Source organism: Sceloporus occidentalis, unplaced genomic scaffold (genome assembly GCF_023333645.1).
Source record: "Sceloporus occidentalis isolate IW3139 unplaced genomic scaffold, rSceOcc1.0.p SCAF_5, whole genome shotgun sequence".
NCBI lineage: Eukaryota > Metazoa > Chordata > Lepidosauria > Squamata > Phrynosomatidae > Sceloporus > Sceloporus occidentalis.
The window spans coordinates 44723237-44740425 of NW_028316985.1; the positions used below are offsets into that span (position 1 = coordinate 44723237).

At 43.9% G+C, this 17189-nt stretch overlaps 1 protein-coding gene across 2 annotated transcripts in view; it reads left to right on the forward strand.

The window, feature by feature from the left end:
- Positions 1-1096: 1096 nt before the first annotated feature.
- EEA1 (early endosome antigen 1) overlaps positions 1097-17189 on the forward strand; it is an 86210-nt gene continuing 70117 nt past the window's right edge. Inside the window, exons 1-2 of one of the 2 annotated variants that reach the window (XR_016281226.1) lie at positions 1097-1277; positions 7288-7377. Coding sequence is in view for 1 of the 2 variants with exons in the window: in XM_089523976.1 (XP_089380102.1) it covers positions 1254-1277; positions 7288-7377 (114 nt within the window). In the remaining variant the exon portion in view is untranslated. The remainder of the gene's footprint in view (positions 1278-7287; positions 7378-17189) is intronic. The other variant, XM_089523976.1, reaches the window with a different exon arrangement.

The window sequence follows — 17189 nt, forward strand, 5'->3', positions numbered from 1 at the left end:
CAGGAAGCGTCCTCCATTTTAAGTTTCAGTCCTGGAGTAATGTCCAAAATGTCCCCCATTTTGAGCGCGACTAAGAAGTTTCAATTTACAATTATATGAGTGATTTAGGTTTTTGTTGGTCATGTCCTCACATTTTCTCACATGCCCTCCATTTTGAGCACGACAAAGGGGCGTGAATTTACCCTTATACGAGTGTTTTCAGCTTTTATTTGGTCATGCCTTCCTTTTCTCAAATGCCCATTTTGAGCATGACTAAGAAGCATATGTTTTTAGCCTTTATCTGGTCATGTCCTCCCTTTATCCTGAATGCCCTCCATTCTCCTTAAACATTCTCCATTTTAAGCATGACTAAGGAGCATGAATCTACGCTTATACAAGTGTTTTTAGCTTTTATTTGGGCCTGTCCTCCTCTTCTTGAATGCCCTCCATTCTTCACGAATTCCCACATTTTGAGCATGACGAAGGACCATGAATTTCCAATTATGAGAGTTTTTAGCTTTTATTTGGACATGTCCCTCAATTTCTTGAATGTCCTCCATTTCGAGCACAACTAAGAAGCAACAATTTAGTTATACGAGTGGTTTCAGCTTTTATTGGGTCATGTCCTCTTTTTCCTGGATGCCCTCCATTCTTCTTGAACGTCCTCCATTTTGAGCATTTCTGAGGAGCATGAATTTACAATGAGTGTTTTGGGCTTTTTATTTGGTCACGATGCCCTCCCTATTTTCTGATTTCTGGCCCTCCTCTGAGGCGAGGAAAACTGGTCCCTTTCTTTGGGCTCCTTCAGGCCTCTCGTCTTATCCCTGGGCCTGAAGTGGTCCCCAAACTGTTGCTCTTCAAGAGCTTTTGGACTTCAGCTCCCAGAATCCCACGCTATTGGCCAACGCGGCGGAGGCTTCTGGGAACTGAAGTCCAAAATAGTAATGATAAGAAACCGCTGAAAGGGCCCAGTTTGGGCCCTGTGAAACCGCCTCCGCCTCGAGGCCTGAGAGAGAGAGAGGCCTACTGCTTCTCTTCCCTCAGCTCCACCGAGGAGGAGGCGGTTTCTACTACTAGGGCGACTCCGCCCCGGCGGCATCTGTGGCGCCTCCCTCTCGGCTGTCAGCCGGCGACGGAACGGGTTGGGCCCAGGCGGGAGGCAGGGAGGGAGTGTGCCTTGTGCGAGGGAGGGCCTGCGACTGGCGGGGCGGATGGCTCCTCCGGGGACCCCGCGCTGAGCGAGCGAGCGAGCCAGGGACGCCACCTCCGCCACCATGTTTAGGCGGATTTTGCAGAGGGTAAGGGACACGGGCGCCGAGGGCCTTTCTCTGGCCGCCGGAGGGAAAGGAGTGCCGCCCTCGCCGCGTGGGGACTTCCTGGCTCTCCTTGGCTCCCCTCACACGCCTCTTTTGCTTCAGGGCCTGGCGCTGCTGCTGCTGCTTCTGCTGCAGTGTCACGCCGTTTCTCTCATTCTCCATCCGCACTGCAGGACTTAACCCGCTTTGGTACCTCTTTCAACGGCCATGGCGCCGTGCTGTGGGATTCTGGGAAGTGTTTTGAGCATGACTTAAGAAGCATGGGTTTATATTTTCCATGCACTAGTCCCAGACTGTGCCCTTTAAGAGTCCCCCCCCCTTTTTTGGTTGGACTGTAGTTCCCAGAAGCCTCAGCCAGTACTCTGGGATTCTGGGATCTGAAGTCCAAAATCCCTTAAAGAGCACAGTTTGGGGAACCCCTGGACCAGGGGTTCCTCGCTGCTTTGGCACCTTAGGAATAATCCAGTTTGACACCACTTTGAACTGCCACTGGCTTGGGGTTTGCACTCTGACAGAGATGACAAACTGCACTTCCCAGAATTCCATAGCATTGGCTTTTCCAGGACATGTTCTCCATTTCAGGCTTCTGTCCAGGAGGGATGTCCAAAATGCCCTCCATTTTGAGCATGACTAAGAAGCATGGATTTATATTTCCTGTCGGTTTTATGACAGACCAGGGCTTCCTTATTGCTTTGGGCTGCTTTGGCACCTTAGAAATAATCCAGTTTGACCCTACTTTAACTGCCATGGCTGGGGTTTTGCACTCTGACAGAGAGACAAACTACACTTCCCAGAATTCCATAGCATTGAGCCACAGCCAGGCTGACCTGATGTCCTCCTTTTCCAGGACATGTCCTCAATTTCAGGCTTCTGTCCAGGAGGGATGTCCAAAATGCCTCCATTTTGAGGATGGCCAAGAAGCATGGATTTATATTTATATTGAGTGTGTGTTAGCTTTCATTTGGTCATGTCTTCTCTTTTTCTCGAATATCCTTCATTTTGTGGTGCCTCGTACTCTTTTGCGGTTGAGACATCTGGCCAGCCTGGCCATGGCAGTTGAAGTGGTGTCAAACTGGATTGTTTCTGCAGTGCAGATGCAGCGTTTGAGGGATGTGGGGGAGCCTGGTGGAGCTGGTCAGTTTGCCCTGTGGGGGTGTGGATGTGAGGAGGAAGGCTGGGTGGGAATTATGGGGAGATGTTGGTTTTCAGTCAGACGGCTGATAGACTAAAGTCCAAAACACATTGCAGAAATAATCCAGTTTGAGACCACTTTAACTACCTTGGCTCAGTGGTAGAGGATCCTGGTAATTGTAGTTTATTGTGTCACCAGAGCTCTCCAACAAAGAAGGCTAAATGCTTTGCAAAACTACAATTCCCAGAATTGCCTAGCATTGAGCCAGGGCAGTTAAAGCAATCCCAAATTGGATAAATTTTTAGCAGTGTGTTTTTGGACCTAGATTATGGTAGGATGGGGCAGCAGCAGAAGTTTTGAATTGGAGGGAGAGAAAAAGGGATGGAGTGAAATTTAGAAGAAAGAAATGGACACCAATCTCCCCCCCCTCCCCCCCCAGACACATATGCAGGATGCACACAGCCTTGAGGGGATTTTTAGTCTGGCTTCTGTGAATCCATTTTGTGTGGGAGCCTGGCACCAAAGGCCTGAGCACTTGGTAGGGTTAAGAAGGACTCGTTTTTCCCTCTCACAGGGAGGTGTCTCTGTTTGAAGGTGGAAGGCGTCACCCATTGACTCTCCTAAGGCTGTTGTTGTTAAACATAATCACAGATTAGATTTGTGTGAAGTTGCAGGAGCTGTCTCCTGTTGGCTCATAACCTGTTCTGATGTCTCACACACCTGTCTGAGGAGGGTGTGTGTGCATACACACATTGCAAACTTTGGTGACAAAATATGGTACCAGCACTTCTGCTAATTGACAGCTTGTACAACCTGCTCATGCCTGATTTGCCACCCCCAGATGCTGTATGAAGGGGGAGTTAAAGGATGAGAAATACAGTGGCCCTCCAAAATTAACTGGGGTTTGGGGCCCAGGATACAAAATACAAAAACAAAAAACAAAAAACAAAACACTCCTTTTTTTTTTAAAACAGAGGGATCTCTATCCTCGAGTGCAACTCTGTGGTCAACCTCAGTTGGAACTTGACCACAGAATCACACTTGAGGACCTAAAAACGCCCAGAGAAGTGTTTTCTTTAGAAATTTCTATGTCCTCCAATGTGACTCTATGGTCAACTTCCAGCAGAGTCATGCAGGAGGACAGAGATTCCTAGAGAGAACGTCTCAATTAAATACGCATATAATCAAACCAGCAAATGTGGTGTGTCCACGGTATATACAAAGAATTGGGCAGAATAGTAGAAATGTGATATTGCTGATTACTGAGGTGACACATAGTAAGTTCTCAGTAGGTGGAATAACCTTTGCTGCCTGTTGGTTGCCAAAGTACTACCAAAGTCTAGAGTAACTACTGACCACCTACGTTTAATGGGCCCTCAGATGTGATAGCACTCAGCATGCTCCCTGCACTCTGACTACCCCTTAAAATTACTCACAGTTGATAACCTGAATACTACTTCTCACAAGGCCAAGAGGTTTTTGCTCAAATTCTACACATGTACACCTCATTACAGGTCAGCTGGTGGCAGAATGATGGTGGCATGTAAACAGAAGAATATTAAGTGCATTAGACGTTAATACCATTGTGTGGTTATTCATCTTCATTGAAGTTTGGCAGCTGAGATGGCCTGAGTTGTGGCTCACATTTGTAAACAGGGCCAGAATATGGAACTGTAGGGACTACTGGCCTGTTACAGACTGCCAAAATAAAGCTGCTTCGGGTCTCTTTGGAGGTATGCTATTTAAATGATGCATGGGTCCTAAGAGTCCGGAGGTCGCACCAAAGCCACACTCCATTCCTAAGCACCGGAGTGCAGCTTTTGGTGCAGCTTCTGGACTCTTAGGATGCATGCATCATTTAAATAGCATACCTCCAAAGAGACCCGAAGCAGCTTTATTTTGGCAGTCTGTAACAGGCCACTGTGTGTATATATATGTGTCTTCAGGTTGCCATGAATTTCATAGGGTTGCCATGAATTTCATAGACAAGGAATACTCAGAGGTGGTTTTGTCAGTACTCCACATTTAAGTGCATTTCCTAGCTTCCTGATACTGTTATTTGTCACCATTCGTATCATTCATACGTGGATGCCAGGACATATCAGACATATGTCACAAAATAGTGGTTGTCTCTTAAAATTGATATGCAGAGTAATCTTGGGTAGCACATTCTTACTAGCCCAAGTTACAGGAGCAGGAAATAAATACATTCATACTAGGATGATGTCAAGTACCTACCCATCCAGGAAAGCTGCTGCAACTGTCTTCTGTAGTTGGTCTACCTTTAATCGTCTACTATAGAAGGGGGAGGAATCATGTGCTCCCCACATGTTGTTGTAACTCCCAGCATTCCTCACCGTCAGCTTTGCTGGCTATTTCTTATTTGCAGGTTGCTGTCAAACAACATCTGGAGTGACATTGGAGTGATTCCCCTGATTGTGGAGGGGTTTTGACTCTTAGTTTGGAGGCGTGAGGGCACATATTTAGTCCCTGACTTTTATAATTTAATGATGTTTATTAGCAGAACAAAGAAAGGTTTACCAATGAGACTGGAGAATTGCTGCCAGTATATAACACGGGATCATTGTTAGGCTACATATTTACATTTACACTTTTCTTGTCCGTTGACAGTATTAAGAAGAGGAAGTGTTGATAGAAGAAGGACAAGTAAGGGCCCTTTTCTGTGGGAAGTCTTCATGTCATTAAAAAAAAAAAAGAACAACCCACGTACGAAGATAAAGTAAACCTAACTATAATATAAAGTTTCTTCTGGGTCATGGATAGGTGCCTCAGAGAGTAAAAGAAATCCTTGTCTGTTGATTGTTCAACTTTAAGCTAAGCTAAGCAGAACAGAGTTGAGTCATAGAGTTGGTTCAAAGAGAGTGGTTTGATTTCTTAATATCTTTCTTGTAATGCTAGTGCTATGAGCAACTTAAATCATGTGATGAAAACGGTGCTGGATTTGACACCCACTTCAGATATCTGCAGGAGAAACCTAAAAGCTTTTCAGATAGTACACGAGTAATTAGTTTAGTGATCTTTGAAAAAATACTTATGGTGGTAATGGAAAAGGAGTTTATATTATGTGTTAAAGAGTTTTTTCCTCTTTCTGTTCTTTATTGTGTTCTGTTTTGTTGTTCTGTATTGTGTGAAATGTAAACATTATAGTAAAAGAAACATAGCACTCAGGTGGTTAAAAGTCTCTTCCACAGCACAACTAATGTCACATCTAATGTTTTTTAAACTAACTGAAATAAGGATAGAAAAAGTATCATTTGTAGAGGTGGACCATATGCTTGAAGCATTACTGTTAAGATAGCAGTCTTTTAAAATGGTATTTTTATTGTACTGCTTCTGTTCAAGGATGACCTTTTGAATTAATTTGCAACTGCACTTTTTGTTCATGAAAAAGTACATCTGTAAGTGTTCTTTCCAAAAAGCAAAGATATATATCTGTATTAAATTTATATTGCGGTTTGCCAGATCTTCCTTCAGTTATAAGTAATAAAGACTTTTCTGATGCAGAATGGCCCCAACCTAAAAAATATGTCTAGCATAGTAATTTAAATCTAGAGCTGGACAGGTGGGAGATCCAAATGTTCAGTAGGGCTTTTAAAATGTTCAGCTGTTCAGCAAAAGTTTTTAAAAGTGCCATTCAGTGTGTTCAGTCCCTAGCACACATTCAAAATGTTGGATTATCGTTTCTCTAAAATCATACTTCAGCTCCACTTTTTAGAAGCTAATGCTTCATTAATAGTGTTACATTGGTATTTTCTGTGAAGAACATTCATTTGTCTTTAAATATCCATGTACACACAATTGGGAGATCAAAGCAATAGTTGGCTGTGGATGGTTTTTGGTTTATACGCTACTAAAAGTGTACTGTATTTTCCGGCATATAAGACGACTTTTTGACCCTCTAAAATTGGGTCAAAAGTCGGGGTTAAGCCCAGCAACAAGAGAGCCCCGCGGCCCAATGCGCTTACCTGATCTGTTCCGCGCCACCGCTGGCCTCCTACTGCTGGGTGCCGGCTTCTCAGGCCTCCGGAAGCCTTTGGAAGCCGCCGCACACGAGCAAGGCCAGCTGCCGGCTTCTCAGGCCTCCGGAGGCCTTTGGAAGCCGGCAGCTGCATACAGGCTGCAAGGGGCTTCTGGAGGCTGCTGTGAAGTCAGCCGTGGACGTGCGTGTGCAGGCTTCAATAGGCCTCCAGAGGCCCCTTGCAGACTGCATGCGGCTGTTGGCTTCACAGGCCTCCAGAGGCCCCTTGCAGCCTGTGCCTGCACCCGCGCCCGGCTGCAACCATCACAGGAAGAGTGGTAGTCTTATACAGTGAGTATATCCTAAACTATATTTTTACTAAAAATATTGGGGGTCGTCTTATACACCTGGTCGTCTTATACGCTGGAAAATACGGCAATACTTTTACTATTGGAAAAGATTTTTTTTAGTATTACGTCCTGACTAAATATCTGCTCTGTCTGGTTCCTCCCACCCTTATCTCCATGCTGGTACAGTTCACACTGGTTTGTTCTCATAAAATTCATAGAAGAAGAGACCCAAGGGTATCCAGTCCAACCCCCTGCCGTGTAAGAATACACAATTAAAACACTCCTGACAGAAGGCCATCCACTTCTTAAGGTGCCTGCTCTCTCAGAGAGATTTATTGTATGGTATGAGAGTAGGCAGATGACAGTTCTTGGGCTGAGTGAGTTTTAGGAGAGTATAGGATATGACTAACTTGTGTTTTAGTGCTAAATCACTTTAATAATTTCTGCTTGTCTTTCTGCTTTAAAAATATCCAAAGTGCTGTTAATTTACTAGATACTAAGTTGATATATTTTGTTTTTTCTTTCCCTTAGACTCCAGGCCGAGTTGGGTCTCAGGCTTCAGATTCTGACTCTGCAGTCCCTGGAAATGCAGTGGATGTTAACAATGAGAGCTCTTCAGAGGTACTTGTATTTCAGCAGTCATAAGTTTAGATTTATGTATTCCATGTATGTCATCAACGTCTTTGAAAATATTGCTTTCAGATACCCTAGTCCTAATTATTTCAGTAGTAATATTATAACATCCTGAAATATTGCTTAAAATGTATGTGTGTGCTGTGCTTGGTCATGAATTTTTTAAACTTTATTTTTTTTTTACTGGTACAGAAACTGGGATTATTGGGGTGGAAGTTGACCAAAATAAAATGTCTGTTAGAGTGTATGTTTATGAGATGGAGGGGAGGGATAGTTTCAGTATTTAATTCTGAAGGCTAAGAAATTTGTGGTTGTCCTGGACTCCAGTTTTATCAGGCCGAGTCAACCTGGCCTAGGGATGATGGGAGTAGTAGTTCAGTAACATCTGGACAGTTACTGGTTCTACAGCTCTGATGTATAGATATCATGTAGGTTACTAGAAAAAACGAGGGGAACTTTGCAGTTTGGTGTCTGCAAAGTTTGGTGTCTGCCCTTTGAGGCGGCCTGCACCCACCCCTTTCCCCGATGGATTGGGGCCTCAGCTGCCACAGTGGCAGCCCTGAGGCCCCAATCCGCCGCTTTTCCAGGCCATGGGGAAGCGGCAAAAGGCCACTTCCCCACGGCCTGGACAGGGGGGTGCTTGAGGCTTCATGCCCCATGGACACCCTGACAGCGGTGGGGAACAAGAGAAAGGGGCCGCTCGGCCCCTTTCTCCTTTGTGTTGCTGGTGCAGCTGTGTAAAGGCTGCGCCAATGACACAAACAAAGGAAGGAGCCCTTCAGCAGCGCCAAGACGTCACGTCCGTGCCGCCCCATTTGGAGGCGGCGTGGCCATGACGTCGTAATGGCGGCGCCCATCTAGTAAGGCTTCTGTCTAGAAAGGGTGCAGCCATGACAATGTACTAGGGTTGTGGGGCGACTGGAAAGGATTCCCCGAGGCAACCCTAGTACATGTGCAGGCTGGTGCAAAGCGCTGGTCTGTACAGCGCCTGAAGTAAGGCATGGATAATCTGTATATAGTTGGGTGCACAGGGTGGAAACAGAGACATTGATGGTCCAAGGGGGGCTGTTCTGTGGGGAAAATGCTGCTCTTTAAAATTAGGATGTCTGATATTAGGGGACACTGATAGTTACTTTGCAAATATGTCAACATATTTAATTAGCTTGTAGACATTTTAGTAGCCTGCTTATTTACTCCCACCTGTGACTGCAAAGAGCTACCACATCTGTCCACTTCCTCGCCTGTCTTGGTTCATTAAAATAGCCAGAGGGGGACTGGCTGAGTGGAGTTAGTGAGTAGTCTCCTTACAACAATGCAAGATTCTGGTATGCCTACAGAAGGCCTTTATAAAGGCTGTATTGAGAAAGCCTTCCTGGATCCCTCTGTAATGGATAACTGTTGCCCAGTGTCCAGTGTTTGATTTCTGGGCTAGGTATTGGAACATGTTGTAGCCTCCTAGCTCTAGGGGTTCTTGGATGAAAGTGATGATCTTGATCTGTTTCAGTCTGATTTCAGGCTTGGCTATGGGACAAAGATTATTTTGGTTGCCTTGGTAAACTACATTCTCTGAGAAATAGATACGGAAGTGTGTGTTCCTGGTGGCGCAGTGGTTAAATGCCTGTACTGCAGCCATTCACTCAAAACCACAAGGTTGTGGGTTCAAGACCAGCAAAAGGGCCCAAGCTCGACTCAAGCTTGCATCCTTCCGAGGTCGCTAAAATGAGTACCCAGACTGTTGGGGGCAAATTAGTTTACTTGCTAATTAGCTTACTTGCTGTTCACCGCTATGATCTTTGGAATAGCGGTATATAAATAAAACAAATTATTATTATTATTATTCCCGTTGGTTTGGCTGGAACTCTCAGTAGATTTTGGTACCATGATATCCTCCTGGGTTGACTTTCTGGGATGGGACTTGGGGACACTGTTGTACAGAAAGAACACTCCTTTTCCTTTCTGGAGTGATGAGACCAGAAGGCGTTGCTGGCTATTTCTTCTTCAGCTCCTTGGCTACGGTCCTGTGGAGTCTCTCAGAGCTCTTTGTCACCCATGTTATTCAAAATCTACATGAAACCAGTGGGAGAGGTAATTTGGGGTTAGAATTCACAAGTATGATGATGACATCCAGTGCTATTTCTCTTTTCCACCCGATGTCCAAGGAAACTTCTTGATTCCCTGGACCCCATTCTTATTTCCCATAGTGAAAAAAACCCACAATTTATTATATCATATTTTCCGGCAAATAAGAGGACATTTTGACCCTATAAAATTGAGTCAAAAGTCGGGGGTCATCTTATACGCCGGGTTGAGTCTGGCAGCCTCATGGCCTGGCACTTGCGCGCTTGGCTGCCAGCTTCTCAGATCTCCGGAGGCCTGGGAAGCCGGCAGCCCTGCACTGGCTTCTAAGGGGCCTTCAGAGGCCCCTTGAAGCTGGCGCGCACTCTGTCGGGGCTGCCGGCTTCTCAGGCCTCCAGAGGCCTGGGAAGCCGGCAGCCTTGCGCTGGCTTCTAAGGGGCCTTCGGAGGCCTGAGAAGCCAGCAGCCCCGAGAGCATGCGCGTCGGCTTTTAAGGGGCCTCCGAAGCAGTGGAAAACATTATGTGACAAAGCAAGAATCTACAGAGACAGAATTTACTCTAGTTCTAACTAAAATCTATCAACAAATATGGAAAAGAAAATAATGGCCTACAGATTGGAATATAGGTTCCAGTCCCCAAGAAAAGGGACACTAAGGACTTCAGATACAATGGGACCATTGCATTAATTTTCCATGCAGCTAGGAAGCCCTGGTGGCACAGTGGTGCTGCAGTCACAAGTTTGTGAGTTCGATCCCAGGCAGGGCTCAAGGTCCACTCAGCCTTGCATCCTTCTGTAAGTCACTAAAATGAGTACCCAGCTTGTTGGGGGCAATTAGCTTACACATTGTAAACTGCTTAGGGAGTGCCAAGTGCACTGATAAGAAGTATAGAAATGTACTTGCTATTGCTGTTGCTATACAAGCAAAGTGATGATCAAAATTCCACAACAAAGACTTTTGCCCTACTTGGAGTGAAAAATGCTGGGTTTAGAAAAGGAAGAGGTATTAGGGATCATATTTCAAACATATGTTGGATGCTTAGCCTGGAGAAGAGAAGGTTAAGAGGTGATATGATAGCCCAGTTTAAATATTTGAAGGGATGTCATATTGAGGAGGGAGCAAGCTTGTTTTTTGCTGCTCCAGAGAACAGGACCCGGAACAATGGATGCAAGCTACAGGAAAAGAAATTCCACCTCAACATTAGGAAGAACTTCCTGACAGTAAGGGCTGTTCGTCAGTGGAACACACTTCCTTGGAGTGTAGTGGAGTCTTCTTCCTTGGAGGTGTTCAAACAGAGGCTGGATGGTCATCTGTCGGGGATGCTTTGATTGAGAGTTCCTGCATGGCAGGGCGTTGGACTGGATGGCCCTTGTGGTCTCTTCCGACTCTTATGATTCAATGATTCAGTGAACTGTACCAAAGAATTTCAAAAGAAAATCAGCCTGTGCTTTATAGATTATAGCAAAGCCTTCAGTTGTATAGATCATGAAAATTTCATTGTCCTGATGTACTCAGGAGGCTACAGTGAGGACAGAATATGGAGAAACAGAATAATTTCCAGTCAGCAAGGGGATTGGCCAAGGCTACATTGTATCACCCTCTCTGTTTAGCTTCTGTGCTGAATTTATTATATGTAAAGCAGGATTAGACACGGAAGAAAGAGACATGAAAATTGGAGGAAGGAACACCAACCATTTAAGATATCATACTAATAGCAGAAAATAACAAAGACTTGGATTAATTAATAAAGAAATACAGTGGGCCCTCGCCTTACGCGGGGATCCGTTCCGGATCCCTCCGCGTAAGGCGAATTCTGCCTATGCTCAAGCCCCATTGTAAACAATGGGGCTTGTGCACAGCGGTGCGGCGGTGTGCGGTGCGCAACGGGCGCACGTGCCCATTCAATTGAATGGGATGCGCCGCCCCTTCCGCCCTGCACGCGCCCCGCAGCTTGAGCGTGTATGCTCAAGCAGCGTAAGGCGCGCCCGTGTCATACACGGGCGCGCTGTACTGGGAAGATAGTGCAAAGGCAGGTTTACAGTTGAATATTAAGAAAAGAAAATTGATGACCACAGTTGATTCGTGTAGAAAATCAAGACCTTAAAATAGTTCAAGATTTCCCATACCTTAGCTCAGTCATTAATCAGAATGGAGAATGCAGTCAAGAGATCAGAAGAAGACTAAGGACATGGAAGGGCAGTTATGAAGGAACTAGACAAGATCTTGAAATATAAAGATATATAATTGAATACTGAAGTTAGGATTGTCCATACCATAGTATTTTTCTTCTTTATGTATCATTGTGAAAGCTGGATAGTGAAGAAAGCTGATAGAACAAAAATCAATCATTTGAAATGTGGTGTAGAGAAGAGCTATGAATACCGTAGATTGCTAAAAAACAAAGAAACCCACAAATAGGTGCTAGAGCAAATCAAGCCTCAACTCTCACTAGGAGCGAAGATGAATAAACTGAGGCTGTTGTACTTTGGCCATATCATGGGAAGACATGACTCACTAGAAAAGACAATAATGCTTGGTAAGGTAGACAACAGAGCACCAGGATGGTGTAGTGATTTGAGCATTGGACTATGATTCTGGGGATCAGGATTCAATTACCTTCTCAGCCATGGAAATCCACTTGGTGCCTTTGGTTGAGTCACACGCTCTTAGCCCCAGTAAACCCTTTGATAGGTTTGCCTTAGGATCACCATAAGACTTGAAGACACACAACAACAACAGTAAAGTTGAAGGCAGTAGAAAAATAGGAAGACTGTATTCCAGATGGATACTGGAAACACAACCCTGAGTCTGCAAGACCTGAGCAGGGTTGTTGATGATAGGGTGCCTTGAAAGTATCAGTCATAGTGTTACTGTAAGACAAAAGGAGCATCTACACTGTAAAAATAATGCAGTTTTACACCGCTTTAAGTGTTGTAGTGCCATCATATAGAATCCTGGGATTTGTAGTTTTACAAGGCCCTTGCTGCCAAAGAATGCTGGTGACTCACAAAACTACAAATCCCAGATTTCTGTAGGCTGGAGCCATTGCAGTCAAAATAGTGTCAAACTACATTATTTCTACAATGGATATGCACCCAAACTCAACTTGATGGCAGTTAACAATAACAGAGTTTGATTAAAACAAATGAGTTATTTCCAAGAGCAAGATACTTGTGTGCATCTCTTGTTCATTTCAGTGAGATTTGCATATCATGGTATAATTGAATTAACCTCTGTGGGTTTTTTGAAACCCACAGTTCCAATTTTTTAGGTTTTTTTTAAAAAAAATCTCAAAGATGAGATTTGGATTTCCCATGGCTCTGATTACCTTGATTACCTAGTATCTATATTATGCTGTTTTCAATAAATGAAATTGATCCAGAAATTATTTCTTCATAGAATATCTAGCAGTATGTTCTTTCAAATGTTGAGTTTAAGAATAATCAGTTATTGGGTATAAGAATTACCAATTATTACTGTAAGAAACAACTACTGGGGATGAAACTGTTCAGCGAAAGTGAAAAAATCAAATTCCAAATTTTGCTTTTCATTTAATGTTCAGTTCCAAGCTTATTTAGAGCCATTGAAACCCACTGGATGACCTGGGGCAAGTCATACTCTCACTCTCAGAGGAAGGCAAAGGCAAAGCCCCTCTGAGCAAATCCTGCCAAGAAAGCCATGTGATAGGTTTTCCCTAAGGTCTCTGTAAGTCCTAAACTACTTGAAGGCACACAACCACCACAACCCAAGCATACTGTTTCAGCTGATCTTACTACTGTCTTTATCTAGCCTTTTCAGGCCTACCCCAGTGCTACACAGAGGGTCAGGGGACCCAGCTAAATGAGGTGGTAGAGAATTGACTGTAGGATGGGTATAAAATGGGATTACTGAAATGGAGCTATGAACTGAACTTCAGTCAAAAAGGGTACCTTCACCCAGTTTTTGGAAATCTCTTCTAGTCTCTGCGTCAAAGCCATTCATTACTCTTGTTGACTGCTATGAGAGGATGAGATGTCAACTTCTGCCAGCTCTTTTGGATATACCTGAATCTAGATCAGATCAGATCTAGATTAGATCTGCTGTAGTAAATGTTTTCCTGATTACTGTACAGATAGTATTGCTCATTTAGTTGAACTATTGGATGGGCCACTGTTATCACTACTCTTGAATGAGCTAGAGAAGATGGATATAGCTGTCACTATAAATTTGTTTCATTTAGACTCTGTGGCTGCCATGATTCCCAAATCATGGTGTTGTAGATCACCACAGCAGCTTATGTCCCTTCAGATGCAGAGAAGTCTGCAGTGGGGCTGGCAGGTAGCTGGTTGCCTGGCAACATTCCAGGGTTTTAGGTAAGATAGTCAGGGACAGAAGCCAGGAAAAGATAAAAAGACTCAACAGCAGCAGAAGAGGGGAGGAAAGCCCAGAGGAGACAGAAGAGAGCCAAAGGAGACTCTGTATCAGGTCAAGAGGCTCCTTCTTTTGTAGTTCCAGTACCAGGCAGTGATGGCTATTTGGGGAGAGGATTCAAAGCTGGGGAAGCCAGCAGCGTGTCCAAAACCTTGAGGAGTTCTCCAGCTTGTCTCCCAAGAACAGAAACAAGACCAAACCAGTTGTAGGCCAGACCCTTAAGGGGCAACGTGGCAGGAAAAAGGCTTAGTGGTTAGGCCATGGCCAAACAGACTATTGTCCCTGTGAAGGCAGATATACATAGTAATGAACAACCTTGGCTGCTTACCCTCTAACCTAGGGCAGTTACATCAGGGCAGTGGCTTATACCTATTAGTTTTGCATCCTTTGCTACCCCAGTGTCTAGCTTCTTTCAACCTACCTCATAAGGTAAATCCTACCTGACCTTCCAGTGAAAGTGAGGCCTAGTGTCCTTTAACTGTTTGAAGGGGCTGGTCCTGGAACCCCACACCAAATCTCAGCATTGGGTCTTGAAGACACAGGTCCATGCGGGAGGGGGCTGAACTAAGGAAGACTTAGGGACTGTGCACACCTGCCTTAAAGGCTGGCCTGGGGGGCGGAGTTGGGGTGTCTCCTCCACATGATGCACAATCTTACTCTGCCCCACATGGTGCATGGCATCACAGCGGTCCTCTGGTGCTGCGTCCACACGACACAGTGTCACAGGAGCACCGCAAAGCCATGGCACTGTGACTATCACACTCTTTGCAAAGGCCAGATCTGGGCCAAAGTGTGTGGTTGCTGCAGCCCCGGTCTGGCTGTAAAAGGGGCGGCTGCAGGTAACCCTTAGGGACTGTCTGCACAGCCCCCTAAATATACCAGAGGCTGAGGCAAGGGGACTGTGGTGAGCAGCGATATCAACTGAAACCAGCTTGTGGAGTTTGGGGTCTAATCCTGGAAAGACTGACTGAGCAGACTGGTTGGCTCCAGAGTGAGTCTATAGGATCTGAGGACTAGCTTCTGAAGGACCATCACCTTTTCTCCAGGTCTATAGATAGTTCTTAACTTGGGCAGGAACCTCAGGGACTAGGTGGTGTCTTGCCACGAGATATGGCCCCTGTGACAGGAGCCAGCTATGTGGGGACTTAAAAGGGGCAAACTCCATAACCTGGCTAAAATGGCAGAGATTAATAAAATTTTCTAACAGAGATTAATAAAGTTTACTAACAGACATTTATGGTATCCTTTTGGACCAACTCTCTGGGATCGGATGTTTAGGCACTTTCTGATTTCTCATGCCAGGAGACAATTACAAATCGCACCTCCCCCCAGTTGGATGTGGAAAGGCAACACATGGCTATTATGTTTTTTTTTTTTTAATATTGTATGGTTACATGAGGAAACATGCAGTGGACTAAACTGCTGGTAGCTATGGCACAGGAGGCTTTCAACATTCGTGGTATCCTTCTGGACCAACTCTCTGGGATGGGATGTGGAGGTACATTTTCCCAGTGACTATTTCTTCCTGGAGGGACAAGCCTAGAAAGTAGTGCTGGAAAATTTCAGTTCAACTCCTTGACTGATGCCCTGTGCCCTTGACGGCTGCCTCAGGGTTTTGTTTTGTTCCCCATGTTACTCAACATTTACTTGAAAGCACTGAGAGAGACTGTCTGGAGATTGGGGGTTTGGTGCCACCACCAATATGTTTTTGACAAAGTTCTGAGAACGTTGGGGAGGGTATTTCTGTTACTTCTATCTACCTCACAGATACTCTTGGGAATGTAAGGTGGCTACTCTTACGCTATGGAACTCCCATCCTAGGAAGGCAAGATTGGGCCCTTCTTTGCTGTCCAGCTTCAGCAACTGACTGTTTTACATCATAAGGCCTTTTAATAGGGTGATGAATTGTTTTGAATTGCACTGTTGGTGAATTGCTTTTTGTTATTTTGAAATTCCTGTTTTAAATTTCATTTAACATTATCAATAGTTTAATTACTTTTTAATGTTGACATTTTATATTTTTTCACTGTGTTGTATTTATTTTAATTTGTAAACCTCATTGAGTCCTGGTTCTGGGAAAAAAGCAGAATATAAATAGAGGTGAGGGTGGTGGTAGTAGTTGTACCAGTGATAACAATAATAGTTACAGGCTCTCTTTTCTAACTACTATGTTTTTTTTTTTTTTAAAAAAAAATACATTGTATTCTTCATATATGCTTTCCTTGTTGAACAGCCCTGTCATAGCCTTGTGTTTCAGTGGATTCTGAATTTTAAAAATAGCTTAAAAGTATCAACGAAGATCAAGACATCATTTTGAAATACTGGCATTTACTGAGAAATATCTTTTCTTTTTGACTTTCAGTTTATTTACAATGCTTTAAAAGATTCATGTCCTTAAAATCAACTGTTTCGCAGGGCTTCATCTGTCCAGTGTGTATGAAAATGTGCATTACTGCCCCTGATCTATCTGAACATTACCAGAATGAACACGTTGGGACAGAAACAAGAAGACTGGAGCTGTGTGAATTACCTGCTAGTACTGTGGGTCTTATTTATTTGGTGTCACTGGCTTGGGCGTGGGATGCTTATTACAATGCTTCTCTTGCTTGGGATTGAGCCTCTTTGGTCTTTTTGGATACTACCTGCTCTATGGATGTGTGAAGTGATCTTCTGTTCTATCTGTCACTGAAAGCAAATGCCAGACACAGTCAGCTATGGGTGTCTTGTATTTATTTCTTTTTGGTTTGCACCTGCCTTTTATGGAATGGCTAAAATGTTGAAAATACTTGAATTTAAAAACTTGTAATTTAAATTGCATGACGAGCAGCTTGGTGTATTGAATCAATTTGTTCTGCATATGTTATAATGAGCCCAGAGAATATATAACATTGATATAAATCCATTATCACATTTCAATGTTTAGGACTTATTTACTTGCTACTTAGAAATTATCCTTACAGGTTTTCCTGAAATTGACAGAAGTGAGACATGTTGTTTATATAGTGGGCCATTTTTGTTAATTATAGTATTTGATATTTGGCTGAAATTATGAAACCTAGAAACATTTTAAAATGAGGAAGGTTGGAATGATGAAGGGAGCCTAGCTTGTTGTGTTCAATCTATCAAATAATATAAATACAAATAAAAGATACTACTACATAGAGCTAAAAGACATTTTAGCCACTGCAAGCATCAAACTATACATTTTTAGTATGACTCAGTCCACAGAAGGAAATCTATTTTTTCCTTCTGTGTTCATCAGTGGTAGCATATAAAGCAAGAGTGGGTATGCAATCCTGAAGCTTGTACACTTGG